Source organism: Scyliorhinus torazame, chromosome 2, assembly GCF_047496885.1.
Source record: "Scyliorhinus torazame isolate Kashiwa2021f chromosome 2, sScyTor2.1, whole genome shotgun sequence".
Lineage (NCBI taxonomy): Eukaryota > Metazoa > Chordata > Chondrichthyes > Carcharhiniformes > Scyliorhinidae > Scyliorhinus > Scyliorhinus torazame.
This window is the reverse complement of record NC_092708.1, coordinates 290,134,406-290,154,523: the sequence shown is the minus strand read 5'-3', so window position 1 is coordinate 290,154,523 and position 20,118 is coordinate 290,134,406. Positions and strand designations below refer to the sequence as shown.

At 48.1% G+C, this 20,118-nt stretch overlaps 1 protein-coding gene across 4 annotated transcripts in view; it reads left to right on the top strand.

Annotated features, from left to right (window-relative positions):
• The window catches only part of strn3 (striatin, calmodulin binding protein 3), a 437,029-nt gene that overhangs the window by 144,393 nt on the left and 272,518 nt on the right, over window positions 1–20,118 (top strand). For 3 of the 4 annotated variants that reach the window (XM_072488228.1, XM_072488218.1, XM_072488210.1), the window contains exon 3: window positions 14,140–14,213. In XM_072488228.1, the coding sequence (XP_072344329.1) occupies window positions 14,140–14,213 (74 nt within the window). Of the gene's footprint in view, window positions 1–12,853; window positions 12,877–14,139; window positions 14,214–20,118 lie in introns of those variants that run through there. The other variant, XM_072488237.1, reaches the window with a different exon arrangement.

The window sequence follows — 20,118 nt, the reverse complement described above, 5'->3', positions numbered from 1 at the left end:
ATTATTCACTGTGATGAAGTATTCTACCATATTATGGTCACTGGGCGCGATCTTCCCAAAAGGGAACAAAGTTCCCAAGCGTGCGCGTTTAGCCACGTGTTACCCGGTACTGACAGTGCTAAGAAACACATGGCTATTCAACGAGACTCACTTTGAATAAGGGGCCTAAATGGGGAATGCGAGACCGCGCATAGCCCCGTTTTTTACAGTGGGAGCTCTGCTCACCGGAACTCTCCGTTTTACCAAGGCCCCCAGACTGGCAGTGCCATGGTACCCAGGTGATGCCACCCTATGCAAAGGGCGTGCAGCTGCGGGGGTCCCTTGGAGACTCCCATGAGTGCTGTTCTATCTGAACCCTGTTTGTGGGGACCAGTACCAAACAGCTCTCACCCGAGGTCCCGAGTAGAAGGGATTGAATCCCAAAGCCTCGGGAATCTGCATATTAGGCTTACTGCCTCACTCTAACATCAGATTTGCGGAAAAGTGATCCCGCCCATTGTGGGCAGGATTCCCCTTGCAAAGTCACAGAATTTACAGAGCAGAAGGAGGCCATTCGGCCCATTGAGTCTGCACCAGCCCTTGGAAAGAGCACCCCACTTAAGCCCACGCTTCCACCCCATCCCTACAACCCCAGTAATCCCATCTAACCCTTTTGGGTCGAAGGGCAATTTATTATGGCCAATCCACCTGACCACATCTTTGGACTGTGGGAGGAAACCGGACGAAACCCACACAGACACCGGGAGACTGTGCAGACTCTGCACAGACAGTGACTGAAGCCGGGAATCGAACCTGGGACCCTGAGCTGTGAAGCAACTGTGCTAACCACTGTGCTGCCCACGTGATTACGTTGAATCTCGCGCGGCGTTGCGAGCCAGGTAGATCCTGGGAGCAGGGTCTCCCGGTTTTACCGGCCACGCTGAGACGCATAGTGAGCTGCTTTTCTGGCGCAGTGTGGCCGGAGGATCGCACCCACACATTCCTCGGGGTTCTCTCACAACTTGATTGCCAACTAATCCTTACTCGTTGCACAACACCCAGTCCAAGATGGCCTGTTCTCATGTTGGTTTCTCAACATACTGGCCCAGAAAACCACCCCGTATACACTCCAGAAATTCCTCCTCTATTGTACTGTGTCTAATTTGATTCACCCAATCTATATGCAGATTAAAGTCACCTATAATTGTAGATGTTCCTTTATCACATGCATCTCAGATTTTCTGTCTGATGCTGTTCCCAACATTACCACTGCAGTTTGGTGGTCTGTTACACCACCCTTACAAATGTTTTTTGCCCCTTGATGTTTTTTTTTCAACCCAGACAAACTCCACATCATCTGTACTAATATATTTCCTCAATATCTTCTTTAATCAACAATCAGTTGAAGCATTCATAAGAGAATTAGACTTGTATGAAAAGGAGCAATGCGTCAGGTTGCAAGGCGAAGGCACAGTGGATTGTTCATTTCGGAGAGCCAGTGCAGACCCAAGGGGCCGGCCTCCTGTGCCGTAATGCTTCTGTGATTTAATTTTGATTCTTTCAGCTGCTTGGGCATTTGACTGTACGTGAAAGCATATGTCAACATTTAATGCCTTTCATGCCAGTTGCATGCTTCAAAGCTAGTCTCTGTGTAATATAGGGAATGCAGCAGCCAATTTGTGCACTGTCAGAGCCCACAAACGGCAATAAATAAATGACCAGATACTCCTGTTGGTAACTTTGCGTTAGAAATTAGTATTGACTAAGAACTCTTTTCATCCATTCAAGAGGACAGATGGCACCTCCGTATAATGTCATGTTCAAAAGATGGCACTTTTTGATGGTCTTCAAGATATATCTCTCTAAATGTTGGAAAGACCAAGGAACTGATCGCCGACTTCAGGAAGCGTCGCATGACAACAACCCCCCCCCCCCCCCCCCCCCCCCCCCCCCCCCTCGTCTACATCAATGTCTCAGAACTGGAGATGGTCAATAGCTTTAAGTTCCTGGGGGTCACCATCACCAACAGTCTGACCTGGTCCACTCGCGTAGATGTAACAGTAAAGATATCCCAACAACATCTTGACTTCCTGTGGAAGCTAAAGAAATTCGGCATTTCTGCATTGACTCTCACAAACCTCTACAGATGTGCCATAGAGAGCATCCTATCTGGCTGCATTACAGCCTGGTGTGGCAACTGCTCGGCCCAAGATCGCAAGAAACTGCAGAGTGTGGTGAACTCAGCCCAACGCCTCACACAGGGGCTGGTTTAGCACAGTGGGCTAGGACAGTTGGCTTGTAATGCAGAACAAGACCAGCAGCAGAACAAGACCAGCAGCGCGGGTTCAATTCCCATTCCAGCCTCCCTGAACAGGTGCTGGAATGTGGCGACTAGGGGCTTTTCACAGTAACTTCATTGAAGCCTACTTGTGACAATAAGTGAATATTATTGTTATTACAGCTTGCCACCCTCCCATTGATTCTGCCTACACCTCCCGCTGCCTCAGGAAGGCAGACAGCATTGTCAGAGACCCCTCCCACCCAGGCTTTGCCCTCGTCTAGACCCTTCCATCAGGCAGCAGATACAGAAGTATGAACACCCGCACATGAAAATGAAAAGTGAAAATCGCTTATTGTCACAAGTAGGCTTCAAATGAAGTTACTGTGAAAAGCCCCTAGTCGCCACATTCCGGCGCCTGTTCGGGAAGGCTGGTACGGGAATTGAACCACTGCTGGCCTGCTTTCAAAGCCAGCGATTTAGCCCTGTGCTAAACAGCCCCTAAACATCCAGACATAGGAACAGCTTCTTCCCCACAGTTACGAGACTCCTCAATGACTCTCCTTCGGACTGATCTGTTCCCTGTAAGAACACTATTCATGACACCTATGCTGCTCTTGCTCATGTATTTGCTTGTTCTGCCCTTGTTCCGCACTAATCACTATTTGTTGATGTACCATTTGTCGATGTACTCTGTCGATTATTCTTTTGTCTACTATGTACGTACTGTGTACGTTCCCTTGGCCGCAGAAAAATACTTTTCACTGTACATGTGACAATAAATATCAATATCAGTGTATCAATATCAATATATCTAGTTTTGTATGCCTCAGTTATTTACTACTCTTCAGATTAGTAGTAATTTTTGTTGCGGTCATGCTTCCGATCCTGATGTATTGAGAAAATTGGACGTTGCAAATTTTTAGTCTGCCTTCCAAGGTCTGAAACTTGGGTAAGTGATTTTGTGCATTTGATTGGATTTTTAAAAATTCTTATAAATGTTCTCCTCATCTGAAATTGTTGAATCTATTTTAAGAGACAGTTCATGGCGAACAATCCAGCTTGATACATTGCCCATGTTGTTCACAGGGTCTTTGACAACACATGCACCATAGTCCAATCCTGTTCTCAGCTAACATCCATACATCACACTTCAAGCAATCTGGAATGTGAATCTGACTTTCTTCGACCTAATTTTTGGAACTCCAGGGAACTCTAGTATGGTAGTTACTTTATTATTTTATTAGACTAAGGTGCTTGTGCTGTTGAATACTCTGTCAGCACTGGTGAGCAGTACACCAAGCTCTTTTTTATTTAATAAACATTTTATTGAGGTATTTTTTGGTATTATAACAACAACACAATAAACAATGTACATGAAACTATAAACATAGTGCAAAAGCTGAGTCCGTCCCTTACAGGTCCCACCTTTATTAACCCCTCTACTCTAAGCTAAACTACCCCCCCCCCCCCCTTTTGCCGACGATTAATTTTCCGTGAAGAAGTCGACGAATGGTTGACATCTCCGCACGAACCTTAACGGTGACCCCCTCAAGGCGAATTTGATTTTCTCCAAACAGAGAAAGCTAGCCATGTCCGATAGCCAGGTCTCCGACTTCGGGGGTTTTGAGTCTCTCCAAGCTAATAGTATCTGTCTACCAGGGCAGCAAAGGCCAGAACGTCTGCCTCTTTCTCCTCCTGGATTCCCGGGTCTTCCGACACCCCGAAAATCGCCACCTCTGGACTCAGCGCCACCCTTGTTTTTAACACCGTGCGCATGACATCTGCAAACCCCTGCCAAAATCCCTTAAGCTTCGGACATGCCCAGAACATGTGGACATGGTTCGCTGGTCCTCCCGCACATTTTGCACACCTGTCTTCCACCCCAAAGAATCTGCTCATCCGGGCTACTGTCATGTGAGCCCTGTGAACGACCTTAAATTGTATCAGGCTGAGCCTGGCACATGTTGCGGACGCGTTGACTCTACTCAACGCGTCCGCCCATAGACCATCCTGTATCTCTCCTCCCAGCTCCTCCTCCCACTTGCGCTTCAGCTCCTCGGTCTACGTCTCCTCTGACCCCATACATTCCTTGTAGATGTCCGAGACGCTCCCTTCTCCTATCCACCCTCTGGAAACTACCCTGTCCTGAATCCTCCTTAGTGGTAGGAGCGGGAAGGTTGACACCTGTTTACGTAGGAAGTCCCGCACCTGCAGATACCTGAATTTGTTTCCCCTCGCCAACCCAAATTTCACCTCAAGCGCCCTCATTCTCGGAAAGCTCCCTTCTCTAAACATATCCCCCATCCTCTCAATCCCTGCTCTCCGCCATATTCGGAACCCCTCATCCATACTTCCCGGGGCAAACTGGTGATTATTACAGATTGGGGGCCAGTCCAAAGCTCCCTCTGCTCCCACATGTCTCCTCCATTGCCCCCAGACTCTCAGGGCCGCTACCACCATGGGGCTGGTGGAGTACCGTGCCGGCGGGAACAGCAGAGGCACAGTTACCAACGCACCCAAATTGGTGCCCTTGCATGAAGCCGCCTCCATACGCTCCCATGCCGACCCTTCCCCCACCACTCACTTCCTGATCATGGCTATATTCGCCACCCAGTAATAGTTACTAAAATTTGGCAGCGCCAGCCCGCCCTCTCCCCTACTCCGCTCAAGCATTACCTTCCTTACCTGCGGGGTCTTGTCCACCCAAACAAAGCCAGAGATCACTTTGTTGACCCGTTTAATGGGGAGACATTGAAACACGAACAGTAATCTCGGGAGGACCGTCACCTTCACCGCCTGTACCCTCCCAGCTAATGACAATGGGAGCGCGTCCCCATCTCTAAAAATCGTCCTTCATTTGGTCTACTAGCCGGGCCAGATTTAATTTATGCAGCTGGTCCCATTCCCGCGCCACTTGAATGCCTAGGTACCTAAAGCTTCCCCCTACTAATCTAAACAGCAGTTCCCCCAATCGCCTCTCCTGTCCCCTCGCCTGGACTGCAAACATCTCACTTTTCCCTATATTTAGCTTATACCTCGAAAACCGGCCAAATTCCCCTAGAATCCTCATGATTTTTTCCATCCCCTCTAATGGGTCCGATTCTTACAGAAGCAGGTCATCTGCATAGAGCGAGACTGCGCGCGCCCAGCTCCTTCCAGCCCCTTGAGGCTCTCAGAGCAATTGCCAACGGCTCTGTAGCCAGCGTGAACAACAGTGGGGAGAGGGGGCATCTCTGTCTCGTCCCCCGGTGCAGTCTAAAATAGTCCGATGTTGTCCTATTCGTCCGTACACTTGCCACAGGAGCCTGATACAGCAACCTGACCCAGTCAATAAAGCCCCGCCCAAATCCAAACCGCCCCAGTACCTCCCACAGATAATCCCATTCTACCCGATCAAAAGCCTTTTCTGCATCCATTGCGATCACTACCTCCACCTCCCTACCTTCCGGGGGCATCATTATCACATTTAACAGCGTTCTTACATTGGCCACCAACTGCCTACCCTGAACAAACCCCATCCGGCCCTCCCCAATAACGTCCGGAACACAATCCTCAATCCTGGAGGACAAAATTTTGGCCAGCAGTTTGGCGTCCACATTCAACAGGGATATCGGCCTGTGGGACCTACACAGCTCCAGGCTCTTGGCCTGCTTCAGAATCAGTGAAATCGTGGCATGTGACATCGTCTGGGGCAGCTCCCCTCTTTCCCTTGCCTCATTGAACATCCTTATCAACACCGGCCCCAATATCCCAGAGAACTTTTTATAAAACTCAACTGGGTAACCGTCCGGCCCCGGAGTTTTACCCACCTGCATGGCCTGTTCAGACCCTCCACTATCTCTTCCAACCCGATCGGGGCCCCCAGCCCTTCTACCAGTTCTCCGGCTACCTTTGGGAAATTCAGCCCCCCCCCCCCCCCCCCCCCCCTCCCAAGAAGTGCCTCATCCCCTCCAACCCCGTAGGGGGTTCAGACCTATACAGCCTACTGTAGAAATCCCTAAACGCTTATTCACTCCTGCTGAATCTCCAACCAGGTTCCCACCTCGGTCATTTACTTTCCCTATCTCCCTGGCTGCCTCCCTCTTTCTTTTTTTTAAAAATATATTTTATTCGAGTTTTTTGGCCAAACATAACAATACGTAGTGTTTCTTTTACACAACAATAAAGCAATATAAATAACCGTGGCCAGTTTTAAACAAATAAATAAATAATATATAAACAAAAACAAAAGAAAAACAAAACTAAATGGCAACTGCCTTGTCCAAAATAAATACTCTCCAAAATTACAGTCCAACAGTCCAATATACAATTACATATACCAAATACCTATACATGTACAATAACATCCCTGAGAGTCCGTCCGATTCCTCCCCTCTCTCTCCCCTCCTCTCCTCCCCCCGGGTTGCTGCTGTTATCGACTTCTTTTCCGTTCTTTCTGTGAGGTAGTCGACGAACGGTTGCCACCGCCTGGTTAACCCCTGAGCCGAACCCCTTAACACGAACTTAACCCGTTCTAACTTTATGAACCCTACCATATCGTTTATCCAGGTCTCCACCCCCGGGGGCTTAGCTTCCTTCCACATTAACAATATCCTGCGCCGGGCTACAAGGGACGCAAAGGCCAACACGTCAGCCTCTTTCGCCTCCTGCACTCCCGGCTCTTCTGCAACCCCAAATATAGCCAACCCCCATCTTGATTCGACCCGGACCCCCACCACCTTCAAAAGCACCTTTGCCACCCCCACCCAGAACCCCTGTAGTACCGGGCATGACCAGAACATGTGGGTGTGATTCGCTGGGCCCCTCGAGCATCTCTCACACCTATCCTCTACCCCCAAAAATTTACTAAGCCGTGCTCCAGTCATATGCGCCCTGTGTAGCACCTTAAATTGTATCAGGCTTAGCCTGGCACACGAGGACGATGAGTTTACCCTACGTAGGGCATCCGCCCACAGCCCCTCCTCAATCTCCTCCCCCAGTTCTTCTTCCCATTTCACTTTCAGCTCATCTACCATGATCTCCCCCTCGTCCCTCATCTCCCTGTATATGTCCGCTACCTTACCGTCCCCCACCCATGTCTCTGAGATCACTCTATCCTGCACTTCCTGCGTCGGGAGCTGCGGGAATTCCCTCACCTGTTGCCTCACAAAAGCCCTCAATTGCATATACCGAAATGCATTCCCTTGGGGCAACCCATATTTCTCCGTCAGCGCTCCCAAACTCGCAAACGTCCCATCTACAAATAGATCTCTTAATTGTACTACCCCAGCTCTTTGCCATGCTCCAAATCCCCCATCCATTCTCCCCGGAACGAACCTATGATTGTTTCTTATCGGGGACCTCACCAAAGCTCCCGTCCCTCCCCTATGCCGTCTCCACTGCCCCCAAATTCTCAATGTAGCCACCACCACCGGGCTTGTGGTGTATTTCTTTGGTGAGAACGGCAACGGCGCCGTCACCATTGCTTGCAGGCTAGTCCCCTTGCAGGACGCCCTCTCCATTCTCTTCCACGCCGCTCCCTCCCCTTCTCCCATCCACTTACACACCATTGGAACATTGGCGGCCCAGTAGTACTCACTTAAGCTCGGTAGTGCCAGCCCCCCCTCCCCCCCCTGTCCCTACTACACTGCAAGAATCCCCGCCTCACTCTCGGGGTCTTCCCAGCCCACACAACTCATAATGCTCTTCTCAATTCTTTTGAAAAAAACCTTCGTGATCACCACCGGGAGGCACTGGAACACAAAAAGGAATCCCGGGAGGACCACCATTTTAACCGCCTGCACCCTACCTGCCAATGACAAGGACACCATGTCCCATCTCTTGAAATCCTTCTCCATCTGTTCCACCAACCGTGTTAAATTAAGCCTATGTAATGTACCCCAAGTCTTGGCTATCTGGATCCCCAGGTACCGGAAGTCCCTTGTTACCTTCCTCAACGGTAAATCCTCTATCTCTCTGCTCTGCTCCCTCGGGTGCACCACAAATAACTCACTTTTCCCCATGTTCAGTTTATACCCTGAAAAATCCCCAAACTCCCCAAGTATCCGCATTATCTCTGGCATCCCCTCCGCCGGGTCCGCCATATATAGCAACAAATCGTCCGCATATAGAGATACCCAGTGTTCTTCTCTTTCTCTCTCCTCCCCCCCCCCCCCCCCCCCAAGTACTCCCCCCCACTTCCTGGAACCCCTCAGTGCCATGGCCAGGGGTTCAATCGCCAGTGCAAACAATAACGGGGACAGAGGACATCCCTGCCTCGTCCCTCTATGGAGCCGAAAATAGTCAGACCCCCGTCCATTCGTGACAACGCTCGCCATCGGGGCCCTATACAGCAACTGTACCCACCTGATATACCCGTCCCCAAAGCCAAATCTCCTCAACACCTCCCACAAATAATCCCACTCCACTCTATCAAATGCTTTCTCGGCATCCATCGCCACCACTATCTCCGCTTCCCCCTCTGGTGGGGGCATCATCATTACCCCTAGCAGCCTCCGTATATTTGTAATTAGCTGTCTCCCCTTCACAAACCCAGTTTGGTCCTCATAGACCACCCCCGGGACACAATCCTCTATCCTCATTGCCATTACCGTGGCCAGGATCTTAGCATCCACATTCAGGAGGGAAATGGGCCTGTATGACCCGCATTGCAGCGGGTCTTTTTCCTTCTTTAGGAGGAACGATATCGTTGCCTCTGACATAGTTGGGGGCAACTGCCCCCTTTCCCTCGCCTCATTAAAGGTTCTCATCAGTAGCGGGGCCAGCAAGTCCAAATATTTCTTATAGAATTCAACTGGGAATCCGTCTGGTCCCGGGGCCTTCCCCGCCTGCATGCTTCCAATCCCTTTCACTACTTCCTCCGTCTCAATCTGTGCTCCCAGCCCCACTCTCTCCTGTTCCTCCACCTTAGGAAATTCCAGCTGATCCAGAAAGCACATCATTCTCTCCTTCCCGTCCGGGGGCTGGGCTTCATATAATCTTTCATAAAATGCCTTGAACACTCCATTCACTCTCTCCGCTCCCCGCTCCATCTCCCCCTCCTCATCTCTCACCCCCCCTATCTCCCTCGCTGCTCCCCTTTTCCTCAGTTGATGGGCTAACAACCTACTCGCCTTCTCCCCATATTCGTACTGTACACCCTGTGCCTTCCTCCATTGTGCCTCTGCCTTACCCGTAGTCAACAAGTCAAACTCTATATGTAGCCTTTGCCTTTCCCTGTATAGTCCCTCCTCCGGTGCCTCCGCGTATTGTCTGTCCACCCTCAGTAGTTCTTTCAACAACCGCTCCCTTTCCCTACCCTCCTGCTTTCCTTTATGTGCCCTAATAGATATCAGCTCCCCTCTAACCACTGCCTTCAGTGCCTCCCAGACCACTCCCACCTGTACCTCCTCATTATCATTAATTTCCAAGTACCTTTCAATACACCCCCTCACCCTTAAACACACCCCCTCATCTGCCAATAATCCCATGTCCATTCTCCAGGGTGGAAGCTGTTGTTTTTCTTCCCCTATCTCCAGGTCCACCCAGTATGGAGCATGATCCGAGATGGCTATAGCCGTGTACTCCGTCCCCGTCACCTTTGGGATCAGTGCCCTTCCCAAAACAAAAAAATCTATTCATGAAAATACTTAATGTACATAGGAGAAAAACGAAAACTCCTTACTCCTAGGTCTACTAAATCTCCAAGGATCTACTCCCATCTGCACCATAAAATCCTTAAGCACCCTAGCTGCAGCCGGCCTCCTTCCGGTCCTGGACCTCGATCTGTCCAGCCCTGGGTCCAGCACCGTATTAAAATCTCCACCCATTACCAACTTTCCCGCCTCTAGGTCCGGGATGCGTCCTAACATACACCTCATAAAATTGGCATCATCCCAGTTCGGGGCATACACGTTCACCAATACCACCGCCTCCCCTTGCAGTTTGCCACTTACCATCACTTATCTGCCCCCACTATCTGCCACTATAGTCTTTGCCTCAAACATTACCCGCTTCCCCACTAGTATGGCCACCCCCTTGTTTTTTGCATCCAGCCCCGAATGAAACACCTGCCCCACCCATCCTTTGCGAAGTCTAACCTGGTCTGTCAGCTTCAGATGCGTCTCCTGAAGCATAACCACATCTGCCTTAAGTTTCTTTAGATCATAGATCATAGAATTTACAGTGCAGAAGGAGGCCATTCGGCCCATCGAGTCTGCACCGGCTCTTGGAAAGAGCACCCTACCCAAGGTCAACACCTCCGCCCTATCCCCATAACCCAGTAACCCCACCCAACACTAAGGGCAATTTTGGACACTAAGGGCAATTTATCATGGCCAATCCACCTAACCCGCACATCTTTGGACTATGGGAGGAAACCAGAGCACCCGGAGGAAACCCACGCACACACTGGGAGGATGTGCAGACTCCGCACAGACAGTGACCCAAGCCGGAATCGAACCTGGGACCCTGGAGCTGTGAAGCAATTGTGCTATCCACAAGGCTACCGTGCTGCCCAGCCCGGTAGGTGTGCGAGTACCCGTGCCCTCTTAATCGGCCCGTTCAGCCCTCTCTCATTCCACGTGATCAACCGGGTTGGGGGGCTCTTTACCCCCCCCCCCCTTGACAACTAGCCATTTCCTTTTTCAATCCAGCTCCTCACCCGGTTCCCACGTAGACCCAGTTAACCCCCCCCGCTACATCCCAAGCTAGCGTAATTGCACCCCCCATGTTGCTCCCAGAAGTCAGCAAACTCTGGCCGACCTTGGCTTCCCCCCGTGACCTCGGCTCACACTGTGCGAGGCCCCCTCCTTCCTGCTTCCCTGTTCCCGCCATGATTACCATAGCGCGGGAACAAAGCCCGCGCTTCCCCTTTTGGCCCCGCCCCCAATGGCCGGCGCCCACAACTCCTCATCCTCCCTCACCCCCTCCCCCACGACATGGGGAAGAGAGAGAAGTTACAGGGTCGCAGGTTTAACAATCTGGGAAGTCTTCTCTTCCCCCTTTTCCCCCCTTCATCCCACAAATTCAACCCCCGCTTTTGTCCCAAACGTTCTTTTTCTTCTGGCCCGCTCACTCCAGCTTCTCCTCGACGATAAATGTCCACGCTTCGTCTGCCGTTTCGAAATAGTGGTGTTTCCCTAGATGTGTGACCCACAGTCTCGCCGGCTGCAACATTCCGAATTTGACCTTCCTTTTATGCAACACCGCCTTGGCCCGATTAAAGCTTGCCCTCCTTCTCGCCACCTCCGCACTCCAATCTTGATACACGTGGATCACCGCATTCTCCCACCTACTGTTCCGAGTTTTCTTGGCCCATCTGAGGACCATCTCTCTGTCCTTGTATCGGAGAAATCTCACAACTATTGCTCGAGGAGTTTCTCCAGCCCTCGGTCTTCGCACCATAACTCGATAGGCTCCCTCCACCTCCAGCGGACCCGTCGGGGCCTCCGATCCCATTCATGAATGCAGCATCGTGCTCACATATGCCCCGACATCCGCCCCCTCTGCACCTTCGGGAAGACCAAGGATCCTTAAGTTCTTCCTCCTCGCATTGTTCTCCAGCACCTCCAGCCTTTCCACACACCTTTTGTGTTGTGCCTCGTGGATCTCCGTTTTCACCACCAGGCCCTGTATGTCGTCCTCATTCTCAGCAGCCTTTGCCTTCACGACCCGAAGCTCCTGTTCCTGGGTCTTTTGCTCCTCCTTTAGCCCCTCAATCGCGTGTAATATCGGGGCCAACAGCTCCTTCTTCATCTCCTTTTTGAGTTCATCTACGCAACGCCGCAGGAACTCTTGTTGGTCAGGGCCCCATATTAAACTGCCTTCTTCCGACGCCATCTTGCTTTGTGCCTGCCTTCCTGGCCGCTGCTCTTGAGGATCCACCGCAATCCGGCTACTTTCCTCTTTTTTCCATCCGTGTCTGGGGGGGATTCCCTTCTGGATTACCGCACAGTGTTATTTGCCGTTAAAATTGCCGATGGGGCTCCTATTAAGAGCCCAAAAGTCCGTTCCACCGGGAGCTGCCGAAACGTGCGACTTAGCTGGTCATCGCCGCACCCGGAAGTCGCCTCCCTCTTTCTAAGCTGCTGTGCAAGCATTCTGCTGGCCTGCTCTCCATACTCATGGATTGCCCCCTCTCGCCTTTCTCAGCTGCTCCACCGCCCTCCCTGTGGTTAACAAGCCGAACTCCGCCTGTAGCCTCTACCGTTCCCTTAAAAGTCCTGGCTCTGGGGTCTCAGCATACCTCCTATCGATCTGTAGTATCTCCTTAACCAATCGGTCCGTCTTTGCCCTGTCTACCTTCTCCCTGTGGGCCCGTATCGAGATCAGCTCCCCTCTAACCACCGCCTTCAGTGCTTCCCAGACCACCGCTGCTGAAATTTTGCCTGTGTCGTTGACCTGCAGATAGTTCTGAATACATTTCCTCAGCCGCTCGCACACCCCTTCGTCAGCTAAAAGTCTCACGTCTAACCTCCAGTGCGGGCGCTGATTACTGTCTTTACTAACCTGCAGGTCAACCCAGTGAGGTGCATGGTCTGAGATTGTGATCGCCGAGTACTCTGTGTCCACCACCCCTGCCTGTAAGGTCCTGCTCAAAATGAAGAAATCAAAACGGGAGTACACTTTATGCACGTGTGAGTAGAAGGAGAACTCCTTCACCCTCGGCTGCTCAAATCTCCATGGATCCACCCCCTCCACCCATCTGCTCCATGAACCCTTTTAGTTCCTTTGCCATTGCTGGCACCCTGCCCATTTTCGAGCTTGACCGGTCCAGGCCAGGATCAATAACTGTGTTGAAGTCCCCTCCCATGACCAACCAGTGTGAGTCCAGGTCCGGTATCTTTCCCAGCATCCTCTTTATAAATTCCACATCATCCCAATTTGGCGCATACACATTTACTAATACCACTGCACCCCCGCCAATTTCTCTCTGACCATAATGTACCGGCCTCCCATATCCGAGACTATTCTACCCGCCTCAAACACCACCCGCTTATTGATCAGGATCACGACCCCTCTAGTCTTTGAGTCTAGTCCTGAGTGAAAGACCTGACTGACCCAGCCTTTCCTCAATCTAATCTGGTCAGTTACTCTAAGGTGCGTCTCCTGCAACATAACTACGTCCGCCTTCAGTTCCCTCAGATGCGCGAACACATGTGCCCTCTTGACCGGCCCATTTAACCCTCAGGTGATTAGCCTAGTTGGGGTGCTCATTACCCCTCCCCCATTCGCCGATCAGCCACCCCCTTTTTTGGGCCCGCCTCCAGCCCATGCTCTGCGCCCAGGCAGCCTCCGCCCCCAACCTCCTCTCTGTCCCTTGGCCAAAGTCCCTCCCTCGTCAGTACACCAAGCTTAATGTTGTAAGTGGACCACAAGCTGTAACCTAAAATAGGTTCAACACTTTCAGAAGAGGAGAAAATTTATGAGAACAGAAGAAAATTGATCCTAAAAACCAGTATTCGGTGAGACATTTTTACATGTTGCCCACTGGACTAGTAACCCAGAGGTCTGGACTGATGATCCAGAGGCATGAGCTCAAATCCCCAAAATTGGGAAATTTAAATTCAATGAACTTTAAAAGTTTGAAACAAAATCTAGTATCATTTATGGGGACCATGATGAAACTACTAGATTGTTGGGAAAACTCATTGTTTCTCTTTCAGAAAAAGAAATCTATCATCCTTACCAGGTCTGGTATATTTGTGACACCATACTGAAAGCCATGTTGTTGACTCTTAACCCCATTATATTTGAGGTAACTCACCGCTGAAATTATGAATGGACAACATCTCATGAATAGATAAAGTAAAGATCGACTGCAACATTAGTATTGCCATTCTCATTGAGATGGATTTTTCAAAAGCTACATGTACACTAACAATTTTGTTTCTTTTTAGGGCAAAATATCATAAATTAAAATATGGCACAGAGTTGAATCAAGGTGACTTAAAGATGCCAACATTTGAATCAGGTAATAAATGGCGATTCAATATTCTTATGAAGCTTGTGTATTAATTTTTTACAAGATGTCTTACTATAGTTTCTGACTCTTTGACGGGCTTTAATTTGAACTTGCTTTGAAATTTTTCTTGTACTTCCACGTTGTCACATACCATTACATATTTTTTCAGGGCCCAATAAAATTATTTTGAGAACCATTTGTCCACTTTAAATAAATTGTTCCAGATGCAATTGGGATCACATGGGGCCAGATTTTGCTGAAAGAACAGCGCATGCCTTATTAATGCAGAAATAGGCCAGTAATTTGTGGTGAGGAAGAGATATTTCATAAGTTCATTGTCATATGTTTCTGCTAGATCTGTGCCACTCTGCTTCAGAAAAATGTTCTCTTGCTTAATCTCCATGTGATTTTCATGAGGTTGTTACATCTCCATTAAACTCATGAATGTTAAGTTGTACAATTCGTATAAGTTTAATAATCTGATCATTGTTAATGACTACTAATCATCCCCTCCTGCCCACAAAGTAAAGTTATTAATTTAAAGTCTCATTCTTTTATGCTGCCAATTGTTCAAAAGATATAAAGATGTCAAATTTAACATTTTTAATTTTCCCACTCTATCTTATCTATATTTCTGTATCTGATTTGACATTTCCCAATCTTTTCTCAATCCTTAATTCTCATTCGTTAAGGAGTTATAATTTGTCCTGTTCACCATTGTCCAGTTGCTCTCACCACTCTATTTTCAGCTCTCACTACCAGCAACCTTTGGGCAAGAAATGTTAAGAATCTAAATGCACACTTGTAAGTCTAAGTAACAGAATGAGCCACGAGATGCCCCACTTCAGCAAAATATGGCCCATGTCTTTAATCTAGCAAGAGAACACTTTCACAGCTGATTAAATTATTTGCCAATCAATTTTATAAATAAGTTTACATACACTATTTGGATAACATGTACATATGTAAGCGGCACGGTGATTAGGCGTGCTGCCTCACAGCCCCAGTGACCCGGGTTCGATTCCAGCTTTGGGTGACTGTGGACGTTCTCTCTGTGTCTGCGTGGCTTTCCTCCAGGTGCGCTGGTTTCCTCTCATAGTCCAAAGATGTGTAGGTTAGGTGGGGTTATGGGGATAAGGTATGGGATTGGGCCTAGGTAGGATGCTCTTTCAGAGGATTGGTGCAGACTCGATGGGCCAAATGGTGGCCTCCTGTACTGTTGGGGTTCTATGGATATTAAAAGGAAAGATTCTATATTAAATATTTACATATTGTAATGACGAATGTTATAAAGAGATATCTTCAAATGTGTCTCTTCTGGCCAGTGACAAGTGATTAATCGTACAGATATTTCTGCATTCATAATAATCAGAAGTACATAGTGGGCGGGTATTCATGCTTTATATGTGCCTTGTCCAAATGATTAAATTATTATCTATTTTTTATCATTATTCTGACATTTTTGAGTGTGGACTGGAAAAGTGTAGCACCTTTACCATCTTTATTCCTGGGCTATGATCCACTGGAGAGGATTGCTCATCCATTCCAGAACTTGCCTGATTTTAATAGATTGATTTCAGGTGGTTCAGATGATAAATCTATCCCATAGCCATGTGACAGTGATGACTATGATCTACCAAAGTTTGAATTAGGAGCAGGAATGGGGCTCTCGGTCCCTCGAGCCTGCTCCGTTATTCAATAATATTGTGGCTGATCTGCTTATAACGTCAAACCCGCATTCCGGTATATACCCCCCCCCCCCCCCCCCCCCCCACCCATTAACCAAGAATCTATTCAGCTCTCTCTTAAAAATATTGAAAGACTGCTTCCACTGTCTGTTGAGGAAGAATTTCAGAGACTCCCAACCCTCTGAGAGAGAAAAATTATCCTCATCTCTGTCTTAAATGAGTGACCCCTCCCCTTTAAAAAGTGACCCCATGTTCTAGATTCTCCCACAAGAAGAAACATCCACCCTGCCAATACCCCTCAGGATCTTAAAGGTTTTGATCAAGTTGCTTCTACAAACCTAGCGCCTCCAACCTTTCTTTGTAAGAGATGAGGGACTTAAGGCTGTTTTGACATAGCTTTAAATTGAGGGGAGATAGATATAGGACAGATGTCAAAGGTAGCTTCTTTACTCCGAGAGTAGTAAGGGCGTGGAATGCCCTGCCTGCAACAGTAGTGGACTTGCCAACATTAAGGGCATTTAAATGGTCATTGGATAAACATATGGATGATAAGAGAATAGTGTAGATGGGCTTTAGATTGGTTTCACAGGTCGGCACAACATCGAGGGCCGAAGGGCCTGTACTGCGCTGTAATGTTCTATGTTCTATAACTTTAATCTGCCCGTTCCTATTGAATCTTCTCCGAACTGCTTCTAATGCATTTACATCCTGCACATCTAACATGAAGTGGAGATGCCGGTGTTGGACTGGGGTGAGCTGAGGAAGGAGCTGTGTTCCAAAATCTAGTGATTCAAATCAAACCTGTTGGACTTTAACCTGGTGTTGTAAGACTTCTTGCTGTACATTGAACATGAAAGCAGTTGAGGCCTAAACATGTATATTTTCAAGAAGGAGTTAGATGGGGGCTAAAGGGATCAAAAGATATGGGGGGAAAAGCATGAACAGGTTACTGATTTGCAAGATCAACCATGATCATAATGAACGGCAAAGCAGGGCCGAAGGGCGGAATGGCTTACCCTTGCTCCTGTTTTCTGTGTTTCAATAAAGGAAGAAATAATGGGACGTTATCAGAAAAGCACAGTGATGATCATTGGAGATCTTAATCTAAACATAGACTGGGAAAGTCAGATAGGCAAAGGTAGCCTAGATGAAGAGTTTCTAGAATATTTTCAGGATAGCTTCTGAGAACAGCATGTTCTGGAACCAACTAGAGAGCAGGCTAACCTAGACCTGGTATTGTGTAATGAGATCAGATTAATTCATTAAAAAACAAATATATATTTTTATTCTCCTTTTTCACATTTGCTCCCAAATTTACACCCACCAACAATAAACAATAATCAGTTACAAATGCAATGTCAATCCCCATATCAATAACAACAATCCTATCCTCCAACCAAATCCCCAAACAGCATCCCGCATGTTAACATAAACAAATAACAAAAAGGAGTCAGAAATCACCCCTAGTCACGAATAACGCCCATGAATTGTAGATCCCCTCAATCCTTCCCGTCACTTCAAATTTGACCTCCGGAGCACCTCACACCAGAACCCCTCCTCCATACTCTCTCCCAACTCTTCCTCACACTTTGCATTGGTCCCATCCAGCGGTGCCTTCTCCAGTACCCCTGTTGTCAACACCTCCTCCATCAATGTGGAGGCTGTGTCTACCGGGAAGCTCTGTATCTCCTTTCGGGCAAAGTCTTGAGCCTGCATGTATCTGAATATTTCCCCCTGCTCCAGCCCATACTTCGCTCCCAGCTCCTTAAATCCTGCAAACCTACCCCTAAGAAACAAATCTTTGTGTCCTAAGTCCTTTCTCCTCCCATCTCTGAAAATTTCCATTCCACTGCCCTGGCTCAAATCTATGGTTCCCCCGAATTGGCATTTCCCTTGACCCTGGTCCCCAACCTGAAATGCTGGCGAAACTGCCTCCAAATTCTCAACAAAGCTATTACTAACGGATTCCCTGAGTATTTCCCCGGTGCCTACGGGAGCGGCGCTGTTGCTAGTGTCTTCAATCCCGACCCCCTCCACAAACTCCTCTCCATTCTGACCCACTGGGAGTCAACCCCTCTGACCCAGCTTCGTACCGTCTCCACATTTGCCGCCCAGTAATAATACATCAGGTTCGGAAGACCCAGATCCCTTGCCTGCCTTCCTCTCTCATTCTGGCCACCTTCCCTCCTCATGTGAATGAGGTAATCATCCCATTGATCTCTCTAAAAAATGCCGTTGGCAGGAAAATTGGCAGGCATTGAAAAATAAACCGAAATCGCGGCAACACGTTCATTTTAACCGCCTGTACCCGACCCGCAGGTGACAGAGGGAGACCATCCCACTTTGCCAGATCAGCTTTCACCCTCCCCACCAAACTAGAAATGTTGTACCAGGGAGCCCCTCCAATCCCGAGCAACCTGCACCCCCAGGGATCTAAAGTGAGTCCCTGCCCTATGGAATGGCAGCCCCCCACCCTGCCCCCCACCCCCGGCCGAGACACCACAAAATATTCACTCTTGTCTAGAATTAATTTGTACCCCAAACTCCCGAAGCAGCTCCAGTATTCCCCCTATTGACACACTTAGTTCCGACACGTATAACAAGTCATCGGCATGCAAGGACACCCTATGCTCTATTTCCCCCCGCACTATCCCTTTCCATACCCTTGAACTTCTTAACGCGATGGCCAACGGCTCAATCGTGAGTGCAAACAGGGGGGACATAGGACATCCCTGCCTAGTCCCACGGTGGAGAGAATGGTATTCCGAGCTGATATTTGTGCAGACACTCTCCCTCGGCTCCTTATACAGTAGCTTTGATGAGATTCATTCATGATCTCATAGTGAAGGTTTCCCCCGGCAGCAGCGACCATAATTTTAGATTCAGTTTGAGGGAGCGAGGTGTGGGTCCAAGATTACATTTTTAAACTTAAATAAGGGCAATCATGAGGGCATAAAAGCAGAGCTAGCTAAAGTGAATTGGCTAATTAGGTTAAGGTCAATAGAGATGCAGTAACAAACATTTCAGGGGATATTTCCGAATATACAAGATAGACACTGCAGTGAATAAGATAAGTTCAAGGGATGGATACACCATTCATGGTTCATTAGAAAGGTTAAAGATAGTATCAAACTTAAAGAAAAAGCATATAGTTGTGCAAAGGTAGGTAAGATCAGAAGATTGGACAGAATTATGGAACAGCAAAGGATGACTAAAGGAGGAAAATTAGTGTGTGCAAACACTGGCCAGAAATGTAAAAATGGATGGTAAGTTTCTATAAATATTTTTTTTAAAAAAGAAACAAGTAAACAAAATGAGAATTGGTTCTATAGAAAGTGAGTCTGGAGAATTGATAATGGAAAACAGGAAATGGCAGATGAATTTAACAGGTATTTTGCATCTGTTTTCACTATGGAGGATACAAGTAACATCCCAGAAGCAGCTATAAATCAGGAAATGGAAGGGAGGGGGGAATTCGGGAAAATGACAATCACCAGAGATGTGGTACAAGTGCCCAGGTCCTGATGGACCCTCCCAGGGTCGTAAAACAAGTGGCTAGTGAAATGGTGCATTGGTTTTAATTTTACCATTGAAGATGGAAGATGTATTACCTTTATTCAAATAAGGAGGAAGACAGAAAGTGGGAAACCAGGCCAGTTAGCATACCATCTGTCATAGGAAAAATAGGAAGAGCACTCGTGAACCCACATCTGGAGTACTGTGTACAGTATTAGTTACCTTATTTAAGGAAGGATGTAAATGCGTTGGAAGCAGTTCAGAGAAGGTTTACCTGGAATGGGTAGCTTGTCCTATGAGGAAAGATTAGATAGGCTAGGCTTGTATCTGCTGGAGTTTAGATTTGATTGAAATATAAGATCCTGAGGGGTATTGACAGGATAGATGGGGAGAGGATGTTTCCTCTTGTCAGAGAATCTACACTGTTCACTGTTTAAAAATAAGAGGTTAGCCATTCAAAACAGGCAAGACAGTATTTTTTCTTTCAGAGGGTAGTGCATCTTTGGAACTCACTTCCTGAAAAGGCATGGAAGCAGAACCATTGACTTAAGGCAGAGGTGGATAGATTTGAGGTAAATAAGAGGATGATAGTTTATCGGGGTTTAGGCATGATGCAGATTTGAGGGTACTATCAGATCAACCGGGATCTTATTAAATGGCGGAGAAGATTCCAGGGCCGAATGACTTGCTCCTGATCCTTGTTCGTATGT